Source organism: Hemitrygon akajei, chromosome 6 (assembly GCF_048418815.1).
Source record: "Hemitrygon akajei chromosome 6, sHemAka1.3, whole genome shotgun sequence".
Taxonomy (NCBI): domain Eukaryota; kingdom Metazoa; phylum Chordata; class Chondrichthyes; order Myliobatiformes; family Dasyatidae; genus Hemitrygon; species Hemitrygon akajei.
The window spans coordinates 90,417,170-90,434,303 of NC_133129.1; the positions used below are offsets into that span (position 1 = coordinate 90,417,170).

Below are 17,134 nucleotides of genomic sequence, written 5' to 3' on the forward strand. Positions count from 1 at the left end.
AAATCTGATTCTGATTCAGCACTGATGAATGACAACAAACAATTTTGAATCTTGAACATGACAAGAGCTGGAAGAGTGTCAGAGGGACAGTCAACTCTTAGGGTTGAGACCCTTCTTCAGATCTCTCCAACGGGTGATTAGGACGGCTCAGCACATCATTGGGATGCATCTACCAGACCCAGAGACAATCTACAACTCTCGACGCCTACATCATTAAAAACCCATCCCATCCTGGACACTGTCTGTTCAACCTCCTGCCATCCTGTAGGAGATACAGAAACATCTTAGCCAAGACAGTGAGACTGAAAAACAGCTTCTTCCCAAGGGCTGTCGTGCAGCTGAATAATGTTACACTCCGGCTTGCCAATGGCTTTCGAGTGTTATGCACTATCAAAGTCACTTGTTGCATGTATATATGGGATTTTTTTTTTTACTTAAGCCATATGCATTGTATGTATCTGTTTTTGCATGGACTGGAGTAGCACCATAATCTCATTTTCTTGAGCAATGACAATATTTAGTTACAGCCTTTTAGGCCACTGGCTTTTAGGGCAGCAATGAAGATCCTCCATTCTGTCTGTCCTTGGCCAGTTTTGGTCCTGGTCTTGGCGGTGTTCATCATGCTCGTAGCTTCCTCTTGATTTTCGCTACTGTCAGTGATGCAAGTCCTGGCTGGAGACGCAGGAATACTGCCACACTCAGATGTCGAAGGATTCTTCATTTCTGTTTCCGTAACAATTTTGTTTCACCAGTCAGGGTTGTCAGCCCTGAGCTGAATCCTCAGAACCTGGAGGACCGGTGGACAACCCTTAGTCTGGGCTCTACCCTTTGACCTTTAGGGCATGGGTGACACTATCAAAAGCCAAAGCATAAAGCCCTGACTCCAGCCAAATGGATCTCTGGGTCAGTGAGGTACATAAGCTTCCACACCCAATAGCAAGGTTTGAGGTAGAGCAACGACGATAAAGTTTGATTTTATTCAGGACTTGAAAATGGATGGAATATAAACAGCAAAATGTGACCTGAAGTGTTTACTCTATATTTCACTCCCTCTGTTTGGAGGTGCCAACCTCACCAGTTAAGCATTTCCACAGCACTTTGGTTAGATGTAGGAGAAGTATCGTTGGCCTTAAATCCTTCAGTCATGTATGCTTAGAGGTATGGCTTTGGAAAGCCTTGGAGTTTATTGGTGAATAACACAACTTTGGCAGCACTGAAATATTTTCAGGTTGACTAACGAAATGTCAATGCAAAAATATTGGTTGCTGCGTTTTGTTTCTTGAGGCAAAAACGAGCCATTTTGCAACACTAATCTCCAACCAGCTGCCGTCCTGCAGTTGCTTCCTGTCAAGGTTCAGCTGGATTATATTCAGCAGCTGACGTGCCACGAGGGTAACGAATCTGTTTTGCCCCGTGTGTTGAGGTGGAGGGAAGATGGCCATTGTTGGGTTTGGTTAGTTGTGGAAGTGGGGGGTGGGCACAGGAACGAAAGAGCAGAGGAATGCAGGTGTCATGGTGCAGAGGTCATGAACTACAACTCCCGGTACGCATAGCTGCCCTCTGGGTCACGTGTAGGCGCCGAGCTCTCGCGCCGGAAGTGGAATTGGCGCAAACCAACGCAACGAAAGTAAATAAACGATATCGCCCGCAAAATGACAGTAGCAGCCGACGAGCTCGAAAAAATTATTCTCTGACGTGAATGTGAAATTTTGTCGCCTGGCTTCCAGTCTAAGTCGGTTTGTTTTCATCCGATGATCGTCGCGTGGAAGAAGATAGGGGGCCACGCCAATGCCTGATTGACAATCGCAAAACACTTTTAAAAATTGGTATCCTTGCTGTTGCTCTGTCTTCTGCGACCTGTTCTGGAAAATATTTCCATGAAAGTGGGTGAAAAACTAGAACCGCAGAAGTAAATTAAAAAATATTTTCTTACTAGACTCCTATCTTCCCGAGGAGCTAGCCCCCTCCCACAATGTCAACGATTATTGGTTGAGTGTGGAAGGCGGAGTTCCACCTGGAACGGTCTCCTCGTCTACTCGGGTGTCCATTGGTGAAAGGCCACGTCCGTCAAGAAAAACGAGGTCCAAGCCTAGTATAAAAACAGACGCAAGCGCAGTCTAAGGAGACAGAGCGAGTGTGCGTTTGTGGCTGCAGGGTTGTTTTAGGGAGTAAGGCTTTAAGAAGGGAAACAGCTTTCAAAGTGTTTTTTTTATTTTTTAAGAGAAATAGTCGTGCTGCTTTATCCGAACACGAGCCGCCGGCGCAGGATTTATATCTGCACCCTATAAGTTCCACAAACTTGACAATTGAACCTTTTAAAGTTGCCATTTTGGATTTTTCTTTGCTGGAAAAAAAACTGTCAAGTGGAGGAAAAGAGAGGTAGTCGATAAACACAACAAAAAACCCTCCCGTGGTGGAAGAGGAGGAGAAGAAGCGAGAAGGGGCTGAATTGATTGTTCGCTGGGTGGCGGAATATGAATAATTCATTTATGCTGATGAGACGTGGCGACGTCACCGGCGACGTGGGATTCCGTTAGTTGGACGTAAACGCGGCGGGGCGACGCAGGCGAAAGGGGGGAAGCCCGAGTTTGGCGGCGGCGGCGGCGGCGAGGAAGAGTAGCGAGCCGGCGACGGGGACCAGGGGGAGGGCAGGCGGGAGGAAAGGGGGCCGTGCATGGGCCGGGGGAGGCCGGCAGGAAGCGTGCATGAGCCCGATGATGATGATGATGAAGAAGAAGCAGCAGCCGCTGGAGGACGGGAGCGGCGCCCTGCTCAAGCCCGAGTACCTGTCCAAGGTGGCGGAGGAGGTGGTGGAAGGCGACCGGGTGGTTGAGTCGGCGGCGGCGGCTCCTGCTCCTCCCGGAGCCGAGCTGAGCCGGCCCCGCAACGGTCTGCAGGCCCGCGGCTGCAAGCGGCGCCACAGCAGCATCAGCTCCGGCTTCAAGCACCCGGGCTTCAAGCAGCAGCAGCGGCGGCAGCGGGCGGCCTCGGACTGCGACCCGGTGCTGCCCAGCAATTTCTTGCTGGGCGGCAACATCTTCGACCCGCTCAACCTCAACAGCCTGCTGGACGAGGAGGTGAGCCGGGCGCTCAACGCCGAGACGCCCAAGTCATCGCCGCTGCCGAGTCGCAGCCGGGAGCCGGTCGAGATCCTGGTGCCCCGCGACATCACGGACCCGCTCAGCCTCAACCGCGACTCGGAAGTGCCGCCGTCGCCGCTCAAGGTGGGCCGTAAGCGGCGGCACCGGCACGGGCACCACCCGGTGGAAGAGCCTCCCGGGCCGGCGGCGGCGGCGGCGGACGTGGTAGCGGAGCCCGAGCCCTACGAGCTGAACACGGCCATCAACTGCAGGGAGGAGATCGTGTCGCCGGTGCTGCGGGGAGCGGAGCCGGGCTCGGCGGCCGGAGGAGGGACCAGGCACCGCAAGAGGCGGCGGACTTGCAGTAAGTCGGAGCCGGGCAAGCCCCCGGCCCCGGCCCCGGCTCAGGGGGAGGAGGGTGGGGAGGGAAAGAAATGGACGCCGGAGAAGCCGCGGGGTAAGGGCGGCCCGCCCAGTTTCCCGAGCCGCCAGCGGCGCTTCCAGTACGGGAACTACACAAAGTACTACGGCTACCGCAACCCGGACCGCGGCGACGATCCGCGCCTCGCCGTCCTGCGGGCCGACTGGTTCCGCGGTAAGGACATCCTCGACCTCGGCTGCAACTCAGGCCACCTCACCCTGCGCATCGCCCGCGACCTGCGGCCGGCCCGCATCGTCGGAGTCGACATCGACGGCGGTCTCGTCCACTCGGCTCGCCGCAACATCCGCCACTACCTGTCGGAGGAAGCAAGGGCCCCGGGCCGCCGCTTCCCCATATCGCTGGCCAAGTGCAAGGGGCCGATCGCCGCGCCGCCCGTCGCCCTTGACCGTCAGACTGTGTCCGGCTTCCCCAACAACGTCACCTTCGTCCAGGTGAGAGGGTGCGGGGTGCCGGGGTGGGTAGAGACCAGGGTGGCTGAGTGGCTGTCAGGGTGCTGGGGTAGAGACCGGGGTGGCTGAGTGGCTGTCAGGGTGCGGGGGTGGGTAGAGACCGGGGTGGCTGAGTGGCTGTCAGGGTGCGGGGGTGGGTAGAGACCGGGGTGACTGAGTGGCTGTCAGGGTGCGGGGGTGGGTAGAGACCGGGGTGACTGAGTGGCTGTCAGGGTGCGGGGGTGGGTAGAGACCGTGGTGACTGAGTGGCTGTCAGGGTGCGGGGGTGGGTAGAGACCGGGGTGACTGAGTGGCTGTCAGGGTGCGGGGGTGGGTAGAGACCGGGGTGACTGAGTGGCTGTCAGGGTGCGGGGGTGGGTAGAGACCGGGGTGACTGAGTGGCTGTCAGGGTGCGGGGGTGGGTAGAGACCGTGGTGACTGAGTGGCTGTCAGGGTGCGGGGGTGGGTAGAGACCGGGGTGACTGAGTGGCTGTCAGGGTGCGGGGGTGGGTAGAGACCGGGGTGACTGAGTGGCTGTCAGGGTGCGGGGGTGGGTAGAGACCGGGGTGACTGAGTGGCTGTCAGGGTGCGGGGGTGGGTAGAGACCGGGGTGACTGAGTGGCTGTCAGGGTGCGGGGGTGGGGGGGGGAGAGACCAGGGTGACTGAGTGGCTGTCAGGGTGCTGGGGTGGGGTGGGGGGGGGAGAGACCAGGGTGACTGAGTGACTGTCAGGGTGCCGGGGTAGGTAGAGACCAGGGTGACTGAGTGGCTGTCAGGGTGCCGGGGTAGGTAGAGACCAGTGTAACTGAGTGACTGTCAGGGTGCCGGGGTAGGTAGAGACCAGTGTAACTGAGTGACTGTCAGGGTGCCGGGGTAGGTAGAGACCAGTGTAACTGAGTGACTGTCAGGGTGCTGGGAGGGGGGTCAGACTGTCACGGTATCTGAGGGGGTGGGGAGTGACCGTTAAAGTGTCAGGGGGTTGAGACTGTCAGGGTGCTGGGGTGGAGTGAGTGCTGGGCTGTTCCAGGGGAGTATTTGGGGAATAGGGGGTGAGGGTGAACCTATCCAGTTGTCTGTGGTTGCCCAACACTGGTCTGTTCAGTGTTGGACTAAACTGGCATTTGTAGGATGTGCTGGCTTTGAGGGGCTGAGGAACCAACAGCCAGTGAATGGGTTATTGTTTTGCTGTTCCACATCTACTCCTTCAGTGATCTTCTAATCCAGCTGCCTTTCATCTGAAACCTTCATTTATTTAAATGCTTCTTGCTGTTGGAGTGTTCGCCATTTTCCCTCCCAAATCAAGGGAAACATTTCTGTCTCCATACTTACGTGGTCAAAATCTTTTTATTCAGAATGCCCCTCAAGTTCCAGACCAAGAGGTGATAGCTGCTATTTAATAAGCCTTTGTCTCACACTATGGCAAGTATGTCTACTGAGGCAAAAATCGTCTTTTCATCCAGGACCTCAGCACAGTTGGTGGTTGAGCCCCAGTTTGTTTATCACTTGTGCTAAAGAGTAGACTGATGTCAGTTTTTGTTTGGGCTGAAAAATCTTGGGCTTCCACCTGTTAAAAGTAAATATCACTGGCTGGAGAAGATGCAAATAGCTGAATTTTTTTGAAGTAGTTTTATCTGCCACTACATAAATGCTTTAACATGAGTTCCCATTTACCTGGCTGTTAGTGTGCACTTGCTTTCAAAAGACTTGAACACTTCTTGGTTTGTGTTTTTTTTTGCAAGGCCATCGTTAAACATTGGAAGTACCTTGTCAAGTGTACTGTGCTAAAACTGGTATAGTTTGCTCTGAGTGGTGAATGGTTCACTGCAGTGAAATCCCAATGGAAGACATTTTTATAGTGAAGCAGGTGGTTGTGCACAGTGAGCATCGCCCTGCTGCTCCAGGGACCGGGGTCCATCTTGACCCACAGTTCCCACAGAAAATGTCCATTAGCTCAACTGGACCCCTCATCCAAAGACATGGTGTTAATTAGCCCTGCTGATACTGAAAAGTATGAGAATAAACTGCCCCAATTCCTGCAGAGTGGTCATTTCCTGACCGTTAGCGATAGGTCCATGGAGGCAGAGAGGTCTGTCAGTGCAGGGTAGGTCTTGGGTGTTGGGGAAACAGTGATTTCAAGGTTCTGAAGTTTCATGGGGTAAATCCGCCAGCATGTGAACCCTTAGGTTGGTTTGTTGCTAATCGAATTGTGGAATTTGATGACCACTTGGTCTATTGAACTAATAGTGTACTGGTGTAGTTAACACCTATGCACACTTGATTTGCCCTGTAACAGGCCATTGCTTTTGCATTGAAAGTCCTTGTGGCAATTGTATATTAAACCAGTATTTTTAAATGAGGTAGGTATGTTTTCAACTTCAAAGCTGACAATAGCAGCCACTAAAATCCAATTTTTGCTAGAATTTCACAAGGAAAAGATTTTCTGCTTGCATTTATCAATCAAACTTCCTAATAGTGGATATCAAACAGTAGGTGTTTTAATTGTAAAAGGCACACCACTCAAATTTAATTACCATACCATGACCGTGAGTTTGGCATGGATTCTCTCATTAATTTGACATACTTTTAGTAGAATTGAAATGCTCAGTTGTCAGTGGACAGTTTGCTTTTTTGATTCTCCAAATCTGGTGAAATTAACATTTGTGATGTGCAGTTAATGATGATTTTTTATGGCTGCGTACTGAATTGTAAAGTCTGAGGGATTTGATCCTTGACATGTTACTTTAGAATTTAATATCTCCCCCAGATTAACCATTAATGGATCTTGGGAGATTGAGGGCAAAAGCTACATCTGAAAGTTGTCCTTTGGTATCTTCACAGTACAAGGATTCTAAATTGTGTTGGGGCTCTACAAATTGCCCGATGTGGTCCTGTCAGGCTGGGGAATCGGCTGGTTGCTGAATGGGTGGTCTGACAGTGTTTCTAACTGTGGATTGCAGAGTTATTAATTCTACCTGCCGGCAATTGGCATGGTAGCACTGCAGGAAAAACTTTAGTCCACTGTCAGTTCAGTACTAGTTTACACCGATTATGTAATCTCTCCCAGATCCCACATCACATATCCACTAGGGGGCAGTTTACAACTATTTTATAATGTTTAAGGAAAAATGTGCAAATATCACATTGCTCCAGAGGTGAGGATTGAACCTGGAGTGCTGGAGCTGTGCAGCAGGCAGCAGCTCTATTACCTGTGCTGTTAAGACAGTACTAATTGCTTAGATGCTGACTAGGTGGAGAAGTCCTGACTTCAGCCCGAGTCTCTGGTAGCAGTCTGCCGCAAATTGACCTCCGTATCGATGACTTGTTGTTGCAGTTGACTGCTAATTGCCAACAGGTTAAACTGGTCTTGATTTCTATACCAAACTTTCAATTTTGCCTCTAACCTGGGACTTGTTGGCTTCTACTTCCAGGGGTTCCCAAACTTTTTATGCCATAAATGAGGGGTCTGGACCCCAGGGTTGGAAATCATGTTTTAGAATGAAGCTACTCCATTTATTTTGTATGGGTGATACATTTCCCAAATGCTCCTGGTTTGGATACCACACTTGAATGGTTCATTCTCTAAGCTTGAAACCATTTAGCTTCTCTAAACAGATGTATTTTAAACTTCTTTCAAAAGTATGAGGTATATTTAAAGCAACCGAGAGAATGAGGGAAGTTGAGTTTTTGGTTGGCAACATAGCAATAAGTAATTCTCTCCAGTGATTGGTTTTAAATTAAGGTAGTGCCTGTAAGCCTTGTGTAATCAAATTAATGGGACATATTTAAAGCTAGGTCAATTGTCCAGCTTGTAACTTAATTAGAGCAATGGTCTTCATACCTATTGGTAGTATTTGTATTACTGGATAAGTAGACAAACCTGTGCAACTACAGATTTGTACACTAGGGATTCCCAGCCTGGGGTCCACAGATCTTTGCTTAATGGTATTGTATTGGTCCATGGTGCAAAGGTTGGGAACCCCTTGTGTTACACAGATGTAACGAACTATAAACATCACACAGTACAAGAAAGGAATGTGGTTGGGTTTGTGGATTGCAAGGAAAGCTGTTTTTTTAACTGTTTTCAGCCTACTGTACCTCCCTAATGGGAGTAACAATAAGACCTTCCTGTAATTATTATGGATTAGATGTGCAGTGGATTTGTGATCATAGATTGTCTTTGATCTTGTCCCAGTCTCTGTGCACATTTTAACTTTAAAACGGTTGGACAGCCTGCATTGAAGACCATACTACCTTTTCACCTTCCTACAGGGAAACTACGTGTTGGAGAAGGACGAGTTGCTGGAAACGCAGAGACCAGAATATGATGTCATCCTATGCTTGAGTCTGACAAAATGGATTCATCTCAACTGGGGCGATGACGGGCTGAAACGAATGTTCAAGCGCATCTACAGGCATTTGCGGCCGGGCGGGATTTTCATCCTGGAGCCACAGCCCTGGTCTTCCTATGGAAAACGACGGAAACTTACGGTAAATTGTTAGGCTTAATGCTTTTGCGCGTTGAGGTTTTGGTGTGACATCTGAATACCTGTGTCATTGGAATGGATGAGATGAAGGGGAGGACTTGGAGATCTGAGGTTTTTGTTGGTACAGTTGATGTAATTGAGAAATTTTACTGCCAGTAGTTTGCTTTTAGAGCTAAACATAAAATTACCCCTGCCCCCCCAGTTGCCCTACTGTAAGAAGGATGTTAATGCTTTGGAGAGAGGGTGCTTTCACGAGAGGCTGGATAAACTTGGGATTTCTTTACTGGAGCACCAGAGGTTGAAGGGAGATCTGATAGAGGTTTACAAGGCTAGAAGCATAGATGCCGTGTTTCCCAGGGTTGAAATGGCTGATACCAGCGGGCATGCATTAAAGGTGAGGGGAAGGTAGGCTCAGAGGGGATGTGAAGGGCAAGTTTTTTTTTTGGTCAATGTCTGAAGGGTCTGCCTGTGTAGAGGCAAATGCATTAGAGGCTTTTAAGAAATGTTTGGTTAGGCACATGGATATGAAGATGATGAGGGATATGGACATTATGTAGGTAGAAGGGATTAGTGTTTTTGCCCTTTAGCTGGTTTGGCACAATGTTGTGGGCTGAATGGCCTGTTCTTGTGCTGTACTGTTATCTGGTTGAGAGCAATTCCAGCTGGTGGCACAGTGGGCTTGATTGACCCTTTGCCCTGGAGCAGCAAGTTTATCATTGGTGCAGGAAAACTAAGTGGCTGTGGCAGTTGCTACCTGTGTTTTAAGAGCTTTGAACAATGTTTCTCAAACTTCGCTGAACTCTTCAGTGGAGGGCTCCTTTGGGGGATTGGTAGAAGTTTGTTGCCAAAAAGTACTTGTCAATCCCAACATAGCAAGCAAGGAATCATAGAATTGCAATTTAAAAGTTAGGGTGTTGTTAGTTCATCCTCCTCCCCCCCCCCCCCCCCCGGTGCTGAACTACAAGTTGGACTGTAATTGATATCTGGTGCTGCAGAGGTTATGGCCTCAGTACCTTGCTCTGTGGGATTAGCATGGTGTTGCCCACGGGCCTTGAATGAGCTCATGGTAACAGGTTTATTGCTGAACAGCAAACATGGACTCTGGTTCTAAAAGGATCAGTACAGCACAGGATCAGGGTCTTCAGCTCCACTAGGCCAAACATAACAGTTATGTTAGTGCTCTTCTGCCTGTATGGGATCAATGTCTCTCCAATCCCTACATTCCCTATTGTATGTGCTTTCACTGTCACTGGCAGACCATTCAAGGCACCTTCCACTATTTGGGGGGGAAGAAAAGGCTCTGCCAGCCTCCTTTAGACTAGCCAACTTTGAATTCATATCTTCTAGTATTTGACATTTTCCCCAGTTAGGTGAGGAGAAAAGAAACTGGTGGGATCAATTCAGACTGGCTTCTTGACCGTGAGTAGTAAAGGAATTGAGGTGATGTATTACTGTCACATCTTTCTGATTTGGCTGTTATGCCTGCTGGATGGTTCTTGTACGACTCCCATGTGAAAGGAAAGCCACAAATTTAATGAGTCAAAATGAATTTGTAGCGCACAAATATTTGTCTTGTTAGCCTGGCTCCTCCCAGCACATTGGAAACTGTTAAAATTCCCAGATGGCAAACAAAATGTTGCATGTGTGGTTTTGTTACATTTAGACAGCGTTTCCTGGATCCTGACCCCTTGCTCTGTGGCATAAAAGGTTGGGAACCCCTGCCCTAGATGAACTCGGGACAATTGTGCTATTTCATATCGGTGCAATGCCCAGTGTGATTTGTCACTGAATATTTCTGTAGTGATGGTATAAGATTGGAATCTAGATTATCAATCAGAAAATTCAACTGGTTATGTGCAGTGTAAACCCACTACTGATTTTTTTTTTCTGGAGAAATACATCTCAAGCAGCAACTGTGGAAGAAAGAAATTGGGGGTTATCTCCTGAGATACTGCTTGGACAATGAGATTTCTCTACACCAGTGATTCGCAATCTTAATGCCATGGACCAATACAATTAAGCATGTGGTTGGTTTGTGGACCTCCACCTCCTGGTTTGTTGTAGTAGTAGTAGGCAGCCGTCGATCCCTGTGGATCATGGGTTTGAGCCTCTGGTGGACTGGTCCTCTCCTGGGTGGGAAGATTAGCAGGTTCCCCCTCTTCACGTCGCTGTAGTCCAAGGGAAGGGCAAGCGCCGATGCAGCTTGGCACCAGTGTCATCGCAGAGGTTGCCGGAGTGAAGTTGTAAAGAACATCAAACTGCCTTAGGGACCCCAGCTCTGGATTTCTTCCTCGGGTTTATTCCCGAAGCCTTTCCCGTGGGTGGGTCTGGCCGCAAGGCAGCAGAGGTTTAAAATCAGAGGTTTTAGTAGCAAGTAGTATTGTACCCATGCACAGTGCTGTTCAGTTTTCTCATGCTTAAAGTAAACTTTCCTCAGCGGTCTTCACCAGAGGCATGATGGGTGGGTCAGTATAGATAGATAGATACTTTATTCATCCCCATGGGGAAATTCAACTTTTTTTCCAATGTCCCATACACTTGTTGTAGCAAAACTAATTACATACAATACTTAACTCAGTAAAAAATATGATGTGCATCTAAATCACTATCTCAAAAAGCATTAATAATAGCTTTTAAAAAGTTCTTAAGTCCTGGCGGTAGAATTGTAAAGCCTAATGGCATTGGGGAGTATTGACCTCTTCATCCTGTCTGAGGAGCATTGCATCGATAGTAGCCTGTCGCTGAAACTGCTTCTCTGTCTCTGGATGGTGCTATGTAGAGGATGTTCAGAGTTATCCATAATTGACCGTAGCCTACTCAGTGCCCTTCGCTCAGCTACCGATGTTAAACTCTCCAGTACTTTGCCCACGACAGAGCCCGCCTTCCTTACCAGCTTATTAAGACGTGAGGCGTCCCTCTTCTTAATGCTTCCTCCCCAACACGCCACCACAAAGAAGAGGGCGCTCTCCACAACTGACCTATAGAACATCTTCAGCATCTCACTACAGACATTGAATGACGCCAACCTTCTTAGGAAGTACAGTCGACTCTGTGCCTTCCTGCACAAGGCATCTGTGTTGGCAGTCCAGTCTAGCTTCTCGTCTAACTGTACTCCCAGATACTTGTAGGTCTTAACCTGCTCCACACATTCTCCATTAATGATCACTGGCTCCATATGAGGCCTAGATCTCCTAAAGTCATTATAATCAGCTGAAGTTGTTTATACATTGATTGAAATATGTAGATTTTGATAAAGGCCAAAATCTTTGACCTATGCACCTTGATTTAGGCGGTTATGTATTGAAGGCTGTTATCCATTTGTGAACCTCACCAAGAGGTCAGGTGTCGTGGATTTGGATACAGATGGTCTAATTTCCTTCTGGGTGTTTTGCTTGTTGTATTTTGGCTGTGGAGAGTTAAAAGTCTGCGTTTATGCATAGTGTTGCCAGAGTGAGCTTGGTGGTCCAAAACACCTTAGTCCAGAATCTGGACTGTTCAGTGAACCTGACTTCCTGTTGCTTTACTCCTTTCAGCTGCAGATGGTTTACACTATTTTAACTTGTTCTTCCACAGGAGACAATCTACAGGAACTACTATAAAATCATCTTTAAACCAGATCAGTTTACGTCTTATCTTTTGTCCCCAGAAGTTGGATTTTCCAGTTATGAGCTGGTGGGAACACCTCAAAGCACATCTAAAGGTAAGAGGGTGGGCTTAAAGGAAAAAGCAGCATCTTATCCTGGTAACAATATTCTTTTATTGCTTGCTCAGCTGGTGAGGTTTTTGAGGGGTGGAGTATGCACACAGGTTGTGGCCTCCTCCAGCACTGAACACTTTGCAGAAATTCTGGGTTGGGAGCGGGGTTAAAAGCAATGAAATGAAGGGTTGCTTTTGTTTTGGATCCTCACAGTACACGATGCCTAGTGGGGTGCAGGAGGAGGACAATACTTTTCAGATACGCCAGGAATTACCACCTGGAAGTCGTGGTCAAGTCTCATTGGTTAAGTACTTGCCTTGAGTGATCAATGGAACTGTTTTGGATGGTTGGACGGTAAAGTTGGTACCTGCAAGAGTGAAATCCAATGGGCAAAGAACCATCTTCATCTGAATCTCTTGTGATTTCCCCCACTAGGCTATGGTGTGGCTGTGCAAGGCCTTATGAAGGTAGGCGTTAATAGTATTTGGATTTTGGTACGTTCTGCTTGGCAATAACCTGCATTTTCTGCCAGTTGGAAACTAGCAGCCCTATTACAAACTAGGAGGTGAATGCTTACCTTTTAAATTACAGTGTGTATTGGTGTTGTACAGAATACCTCACAACTTGAAGATACCAAAAAAGGTGTTAATTTAGTAACATTAACCAAATTCAGAAATATGTCTTAATTAGTTGATCAACTCAGTCTACCTGTATCTGAGCTATTTCAGCATGTAGAGGGCATTTGGGAGCCAGTTACCTTTCTACAATGATTAGTTATGTCCATATTGAACATTGCAGCTTGCTTTTGGGTGAATTTATACAGGAGTGAGTTTCTAAACTACCAAAACAATTGCCCATATTATAAAATCATATTTAGGTTTGTAAACTAGGAGCTGAGTACAGGTATGGTATTTTTTGGACATCCAGAGCATTTCACTATCAAAGTAAAATTTATTAAAGTACATTGGTAACCATGCACAACCTTGAGATTGATTTTCCTCAGTAATTCTGTAGGGTAGTTACTATTACAGGATCAATGAAAGATCAACTGGACTGCAGAAGGTGACACATTACAGGTACAGATGTAAATAAATCTCAATAAATAATGAGAACTTGAGATAATGAGTTAGTCATTAAAGTGAGATCATTAGTTGTGGGAACATTTCAACGGAAGGGCAAGTGAGTGAAGTTATCCCCTTTGTTCATGATTGTGAGGTTGTACCTTTACCTGATAGCAGCAGCAAGAAAAGAGCGTGTCCTGAGTGGTGATGCTGCTCTCCTGCGGCAGCATTTCAGGCAGATGTACTGTATGTTCGGAAGGGCTTTACTTCTGATGGACTGGGTCGTATGCACTACCTTCTCCATTGGTGTTTCCATACTAGGCCGTGATGCAGCCAGTTGATACTTTCCACTACACTTCTATAGAAGTTTGTCCAATACTTCAAGTGTATTTGTGGCATAATCTGAAATTGTATGTGGGAAGTTGCAGCAGAGGGGTTGTTGAAGACTTAAAGTAAGAGAATGTGTTTCTGAATTTTGGTCCAAGATAATTTTACTTTGGCATGCTTCTTGTCTGGTTCCAGGCATTGACAAATCTACACAAATCATTTATGGGTTTTGTACTGTACTGAGAAACCAACATTCTGGGTATTGTCTGGTTTTCTAATTCATTGTTTTTATTGAGTTTTTTCCCCAAAGGCCAATTAAACTTTTTCTTTTGGCAGGATTCCAGCGTCCCGTTTACCTCTTTCACAAGAATCGTCAATCCAGTGCAAGCTAAGACTTCCAAAGCCAGTTTCTGGCTGCTGTTTCTGTTTCTTTCGTTCATCGGTGGCTCTTTCCTGACCATCTCCTCTTTTTAAAGCCAATGGAAGATTCTACAAGGGACGCTTAGTCCATCATGAGCACTGCCTTTTTGGTTGTTTTAAATTGACATGCTGTTCTTTCAGTCTGCTTTATAAGGCTCACGAATGTAATAAAGCATTTTTAGGGTTGTAACTGCATTTGCTGGATTTAGGCACCTCTGGGCAGGAAAATGCATTAAATAATCGGAGCGGTTTTCACCGTTCAGAATAGTGGCATTGCCTCCAGCAATACTGCACTTGTCAAATTCCTATTGTTTTGGTAGGTCTTCAATCCAAGGTGGTGGAGAAAGGCATATAGAGAAAATTCAAAGCTGTATTACACATAAAGCAATAGATCATATTTTCATTGGCCACTGAAGGGGAAATAGCCACGACATTCCCACCCGCCCTTGCGGAGGAGAATGAACTACTTCCTGAGAGCAATTTGCTTAATGGATGTTACTATTTTTCAAGTTGCCAGCATAGTTCATTGTTTTGGGTTATGTTGTGGCTTTCATTACCATGGGAATATGTCATGGTTTACAGCCAGTGGAATGTATTTTGGGAGATGATTGCAGTATGCTGTATGTAAACCCTCACTCTAATGGTCTGTTGAGGTTCCCAGCTTGGGGTCCATGATAGTGATCCATGGCATAAAGTTGGGACCGATTGGTCTATCAGAAATTTTCCATGAGTGACTTCTGGCTGATATCAGTTGCACTGAACTAACTGCTTAATTCCAAAACAAAATGTAATTCCTCTATGTCCCTTTCTTATCCAACCTCTCAGATTTTCTCCACTGAGCACTCACATCCTTGGGAGGGAGAGAATTGGCAAATCCTTTCAAGAAGCATCAAGACATAGTTTTCACCAGCCATCCCCTTGAAATATTTAACTCCTCTGGTACATGTTTGTTTGAAGCTCCCTGCATTTGGAAAAAGTGAATGGGGCAGGAGTTCAGTTGAAGGCCTTAAATGCAATCTTGCTGTGTAACTGGGTAGGGCACAAGTCTCTGTTGCCCTTTTCACTTTGCTGTGCTGTGGTGGGATATAGCTGTAGATACACTCTGGACTTGAAACTCTGTTGAGGTGTGTTCATATTTGTATAAACTTGACTCTCCTGAAATTAAGGGTGTTCCTTGCAACAAAAGTCAGTCTGCTAGTTTAATTCATTAAGATTAATTACTTGACTTCTAATGTTTAAAAATATGTACCAGATGAGTTTGATTGTTTCAGGGGAATTTTAACCTGGTCTAAATGCAGGAAAGATGCAGAACAAATGTATTCAGAGTCAATGCCTGTCTCTTCCCTATACTTCTCTCACCCTTCTCATTTAGACCAAGTAAGAAGAAAGGGGAACTTTTATGACCTCTGATTTGTTGCTATGCACTGTAAATAACTCCTGCAGTACAGTATGGAAATTCTGTTCTGAAAGTAAGGGCCATCCATTGCTTTGGGCATGAGTAACATTTCTGCTTTTGACTCTCCTGTGCTTCTGATCTGGTTATGTGGAATTGGAGTACTTGATTTTGTAAGATAAGAATTCTTTAGGGGTTGGAAATGGAAGCCTAAGCCTTGCGAGTGTTTAGATCCCAGGATCAGAGGAGAGTTGACCATTCTATTGTGCTGTACAATGATGTTTTCCCCCATTGGTAGACCAGTACAAGTACAAACCAGGGCTTGGTTTCCAGATCTAATTACAAAATCCATCTGCTCACAACCTTCAGGGCTTGCTGTGGTCTGTTTCTCCACCTCCATCCTGTCTGCAGGGACAGTGCTAGAGCACATCTGATTACTAATTGACTGGACCTTGAGGTAACCCAGGATTTGTGGCAAAGGGGCATTCCTCTTGCATCTCCATCCCAGTAGCATTCTTGCTCATCATATTTTGCCCTTGTTTCACGGGGCTGCTAGTTCCAAATATACCTCAAATATGCAATTTTTGTTTTTGGTTCAGATTTAGACATCTGGCTGGTGGATATTCCCAGATTACTTTAAATCCGTTTAATGGTAGGTTTTGGGAGGGAGAATGATCAATGCTGTTCCCTTTTGGGTGACTGACCTACATTCCTTTTGGGCAAAATGAACAGATTTCCACTCTGGAAACTAACCTGGCAGTAGAGAACTATCTTGATCCAGTAAGAATGGCCATTTTCCCTCAATTTTGACTGTTATATCCTCTGACTTTCAGTCCTATATTTTAAGTTGTAGTCTCTACTACAGGTTTAATTTTCTAGCAGTCTTGATGAAACAGCTACAACATTACCCTGATCTGTCCTGGTCTTTCAGGCCCAGTTCCATGAAAAAAAGACGATGGTGCTTCTGAAGAGCTGTGACTGCCTTAAGACCCAGGTCACAGCATCAGCTTCAGTGAGGTAAATTGATTTAAAGACAGACTGAGCCTCCAGGTTAATTGTACTGGTCTATTGGGTACATTAAGCCATGGCTTCTAAAAGAGGTGCTTTTTCCAGCTATTTACCAGCTCCATTAAGAAATTTTCTTCAGTATGATAAATTGTATCTTTGACAAATGGTTCACTGCAGCTTCTAAATGGGGAGGATGGGCAACTGTACATGTCTGCATTGGGGGGGGGGGGGGTGTGGGCGGTAAAGTGCAAATAAACTTGAGATTCTAGATTTTTAAGAAAAGTAAAAATGTTGCCTTTGATAAAAAAAATGTTTCAGGAAAAACTCATTTGTGAATTTTTGTAAAAAAAAAAAATATGCTGCAAAAATCCAATGTCAAACGTACATCAAGTGTCATTACAATAAAGGAAGAGTGTTAAACAGTTGTGACTCACTTCTATTAACTTTCCTGACTTTTCTAAACTTGGTAGGAGCACCATTAAGTAGAGAATTTTCTCAATTGAGAGCTTGTCTAGCAGTCTCTGATTTGTGATTAAATTGGTTAACAGACAAAATGGCAGGGGAACCTAAAAGTTCCAGCACATTGTGAATCAGGACATTTGGGAAGTCAAACCATGTGAGATCTTGGTATTCATACACAACAATTGTGCTTTTAGGCTGAGTATTTTTAAAGCCCATTGTGGGTCACAAAGCATTGTACAAATATAACACATTTTAAAAGACTGACAGATGTGTAGATAAGGGAAAACAGTTTGTAGCTTGAGTAGGCATCTCGTTCAGCGTGAATGAATTGA

General features: G+C 46.3%; 1 protein-coding gene across 7 annotated transcripts; it reads left to right on the plus strand.

Annotated features, from left to right (window-relative positions):
• The first annotated feature begins 1,996 nt into the window (after positions 1 to 1,996).
• On the plus strand, positions 1,997 to 16,762 carry LOC140729250 (7SK snRNA methylphosphate capping enzyme-like). Of its 7 annotated transcripts, none has more exons than XM_073048821.1 (5): positions 2,004 to 3,953; positions 8,220 to 8,438; positions 12,081 to 12,134; positions 12,567 to 12,598; positions 13,856 to 13,992. In XM_073048821.1, the coding sequence occupies exons 1-4, from the start codon at positions 2,706 to 2,708 to the stop codon at positions 12,594 to 12,596; spliced, it is 1,551 nt and encodes a 516-aa protein (XP_072904922.1). In that variant the 5' UTR covers positions 2,004 to 2,705; the 3' UTR covers positions 12,597 to 12,598; positions 13,856 to 13,992. The 7 variants fall into 7 exon arrangements, with proteins under 7 accessions (XP_072904920.1, XP_072904922.1, XP_072904923.1 ...); XM_073048815.1 differs by having other exon boundaries at positions 2,025 to 3,953; positions 12,008 to 12,134; positions 13,856 to 16,762; XM_073048819.1 differs by lacking the exons at positions 12,567 to 12,598; positions 13,856 to 13,992 and adding an exon at positions 12,345 to 12,559 and having other exon boundaries at positions 1,997 to 3,953.
• Positions 16,763 to 17,134: the final 372 nt, after the last annotated feature.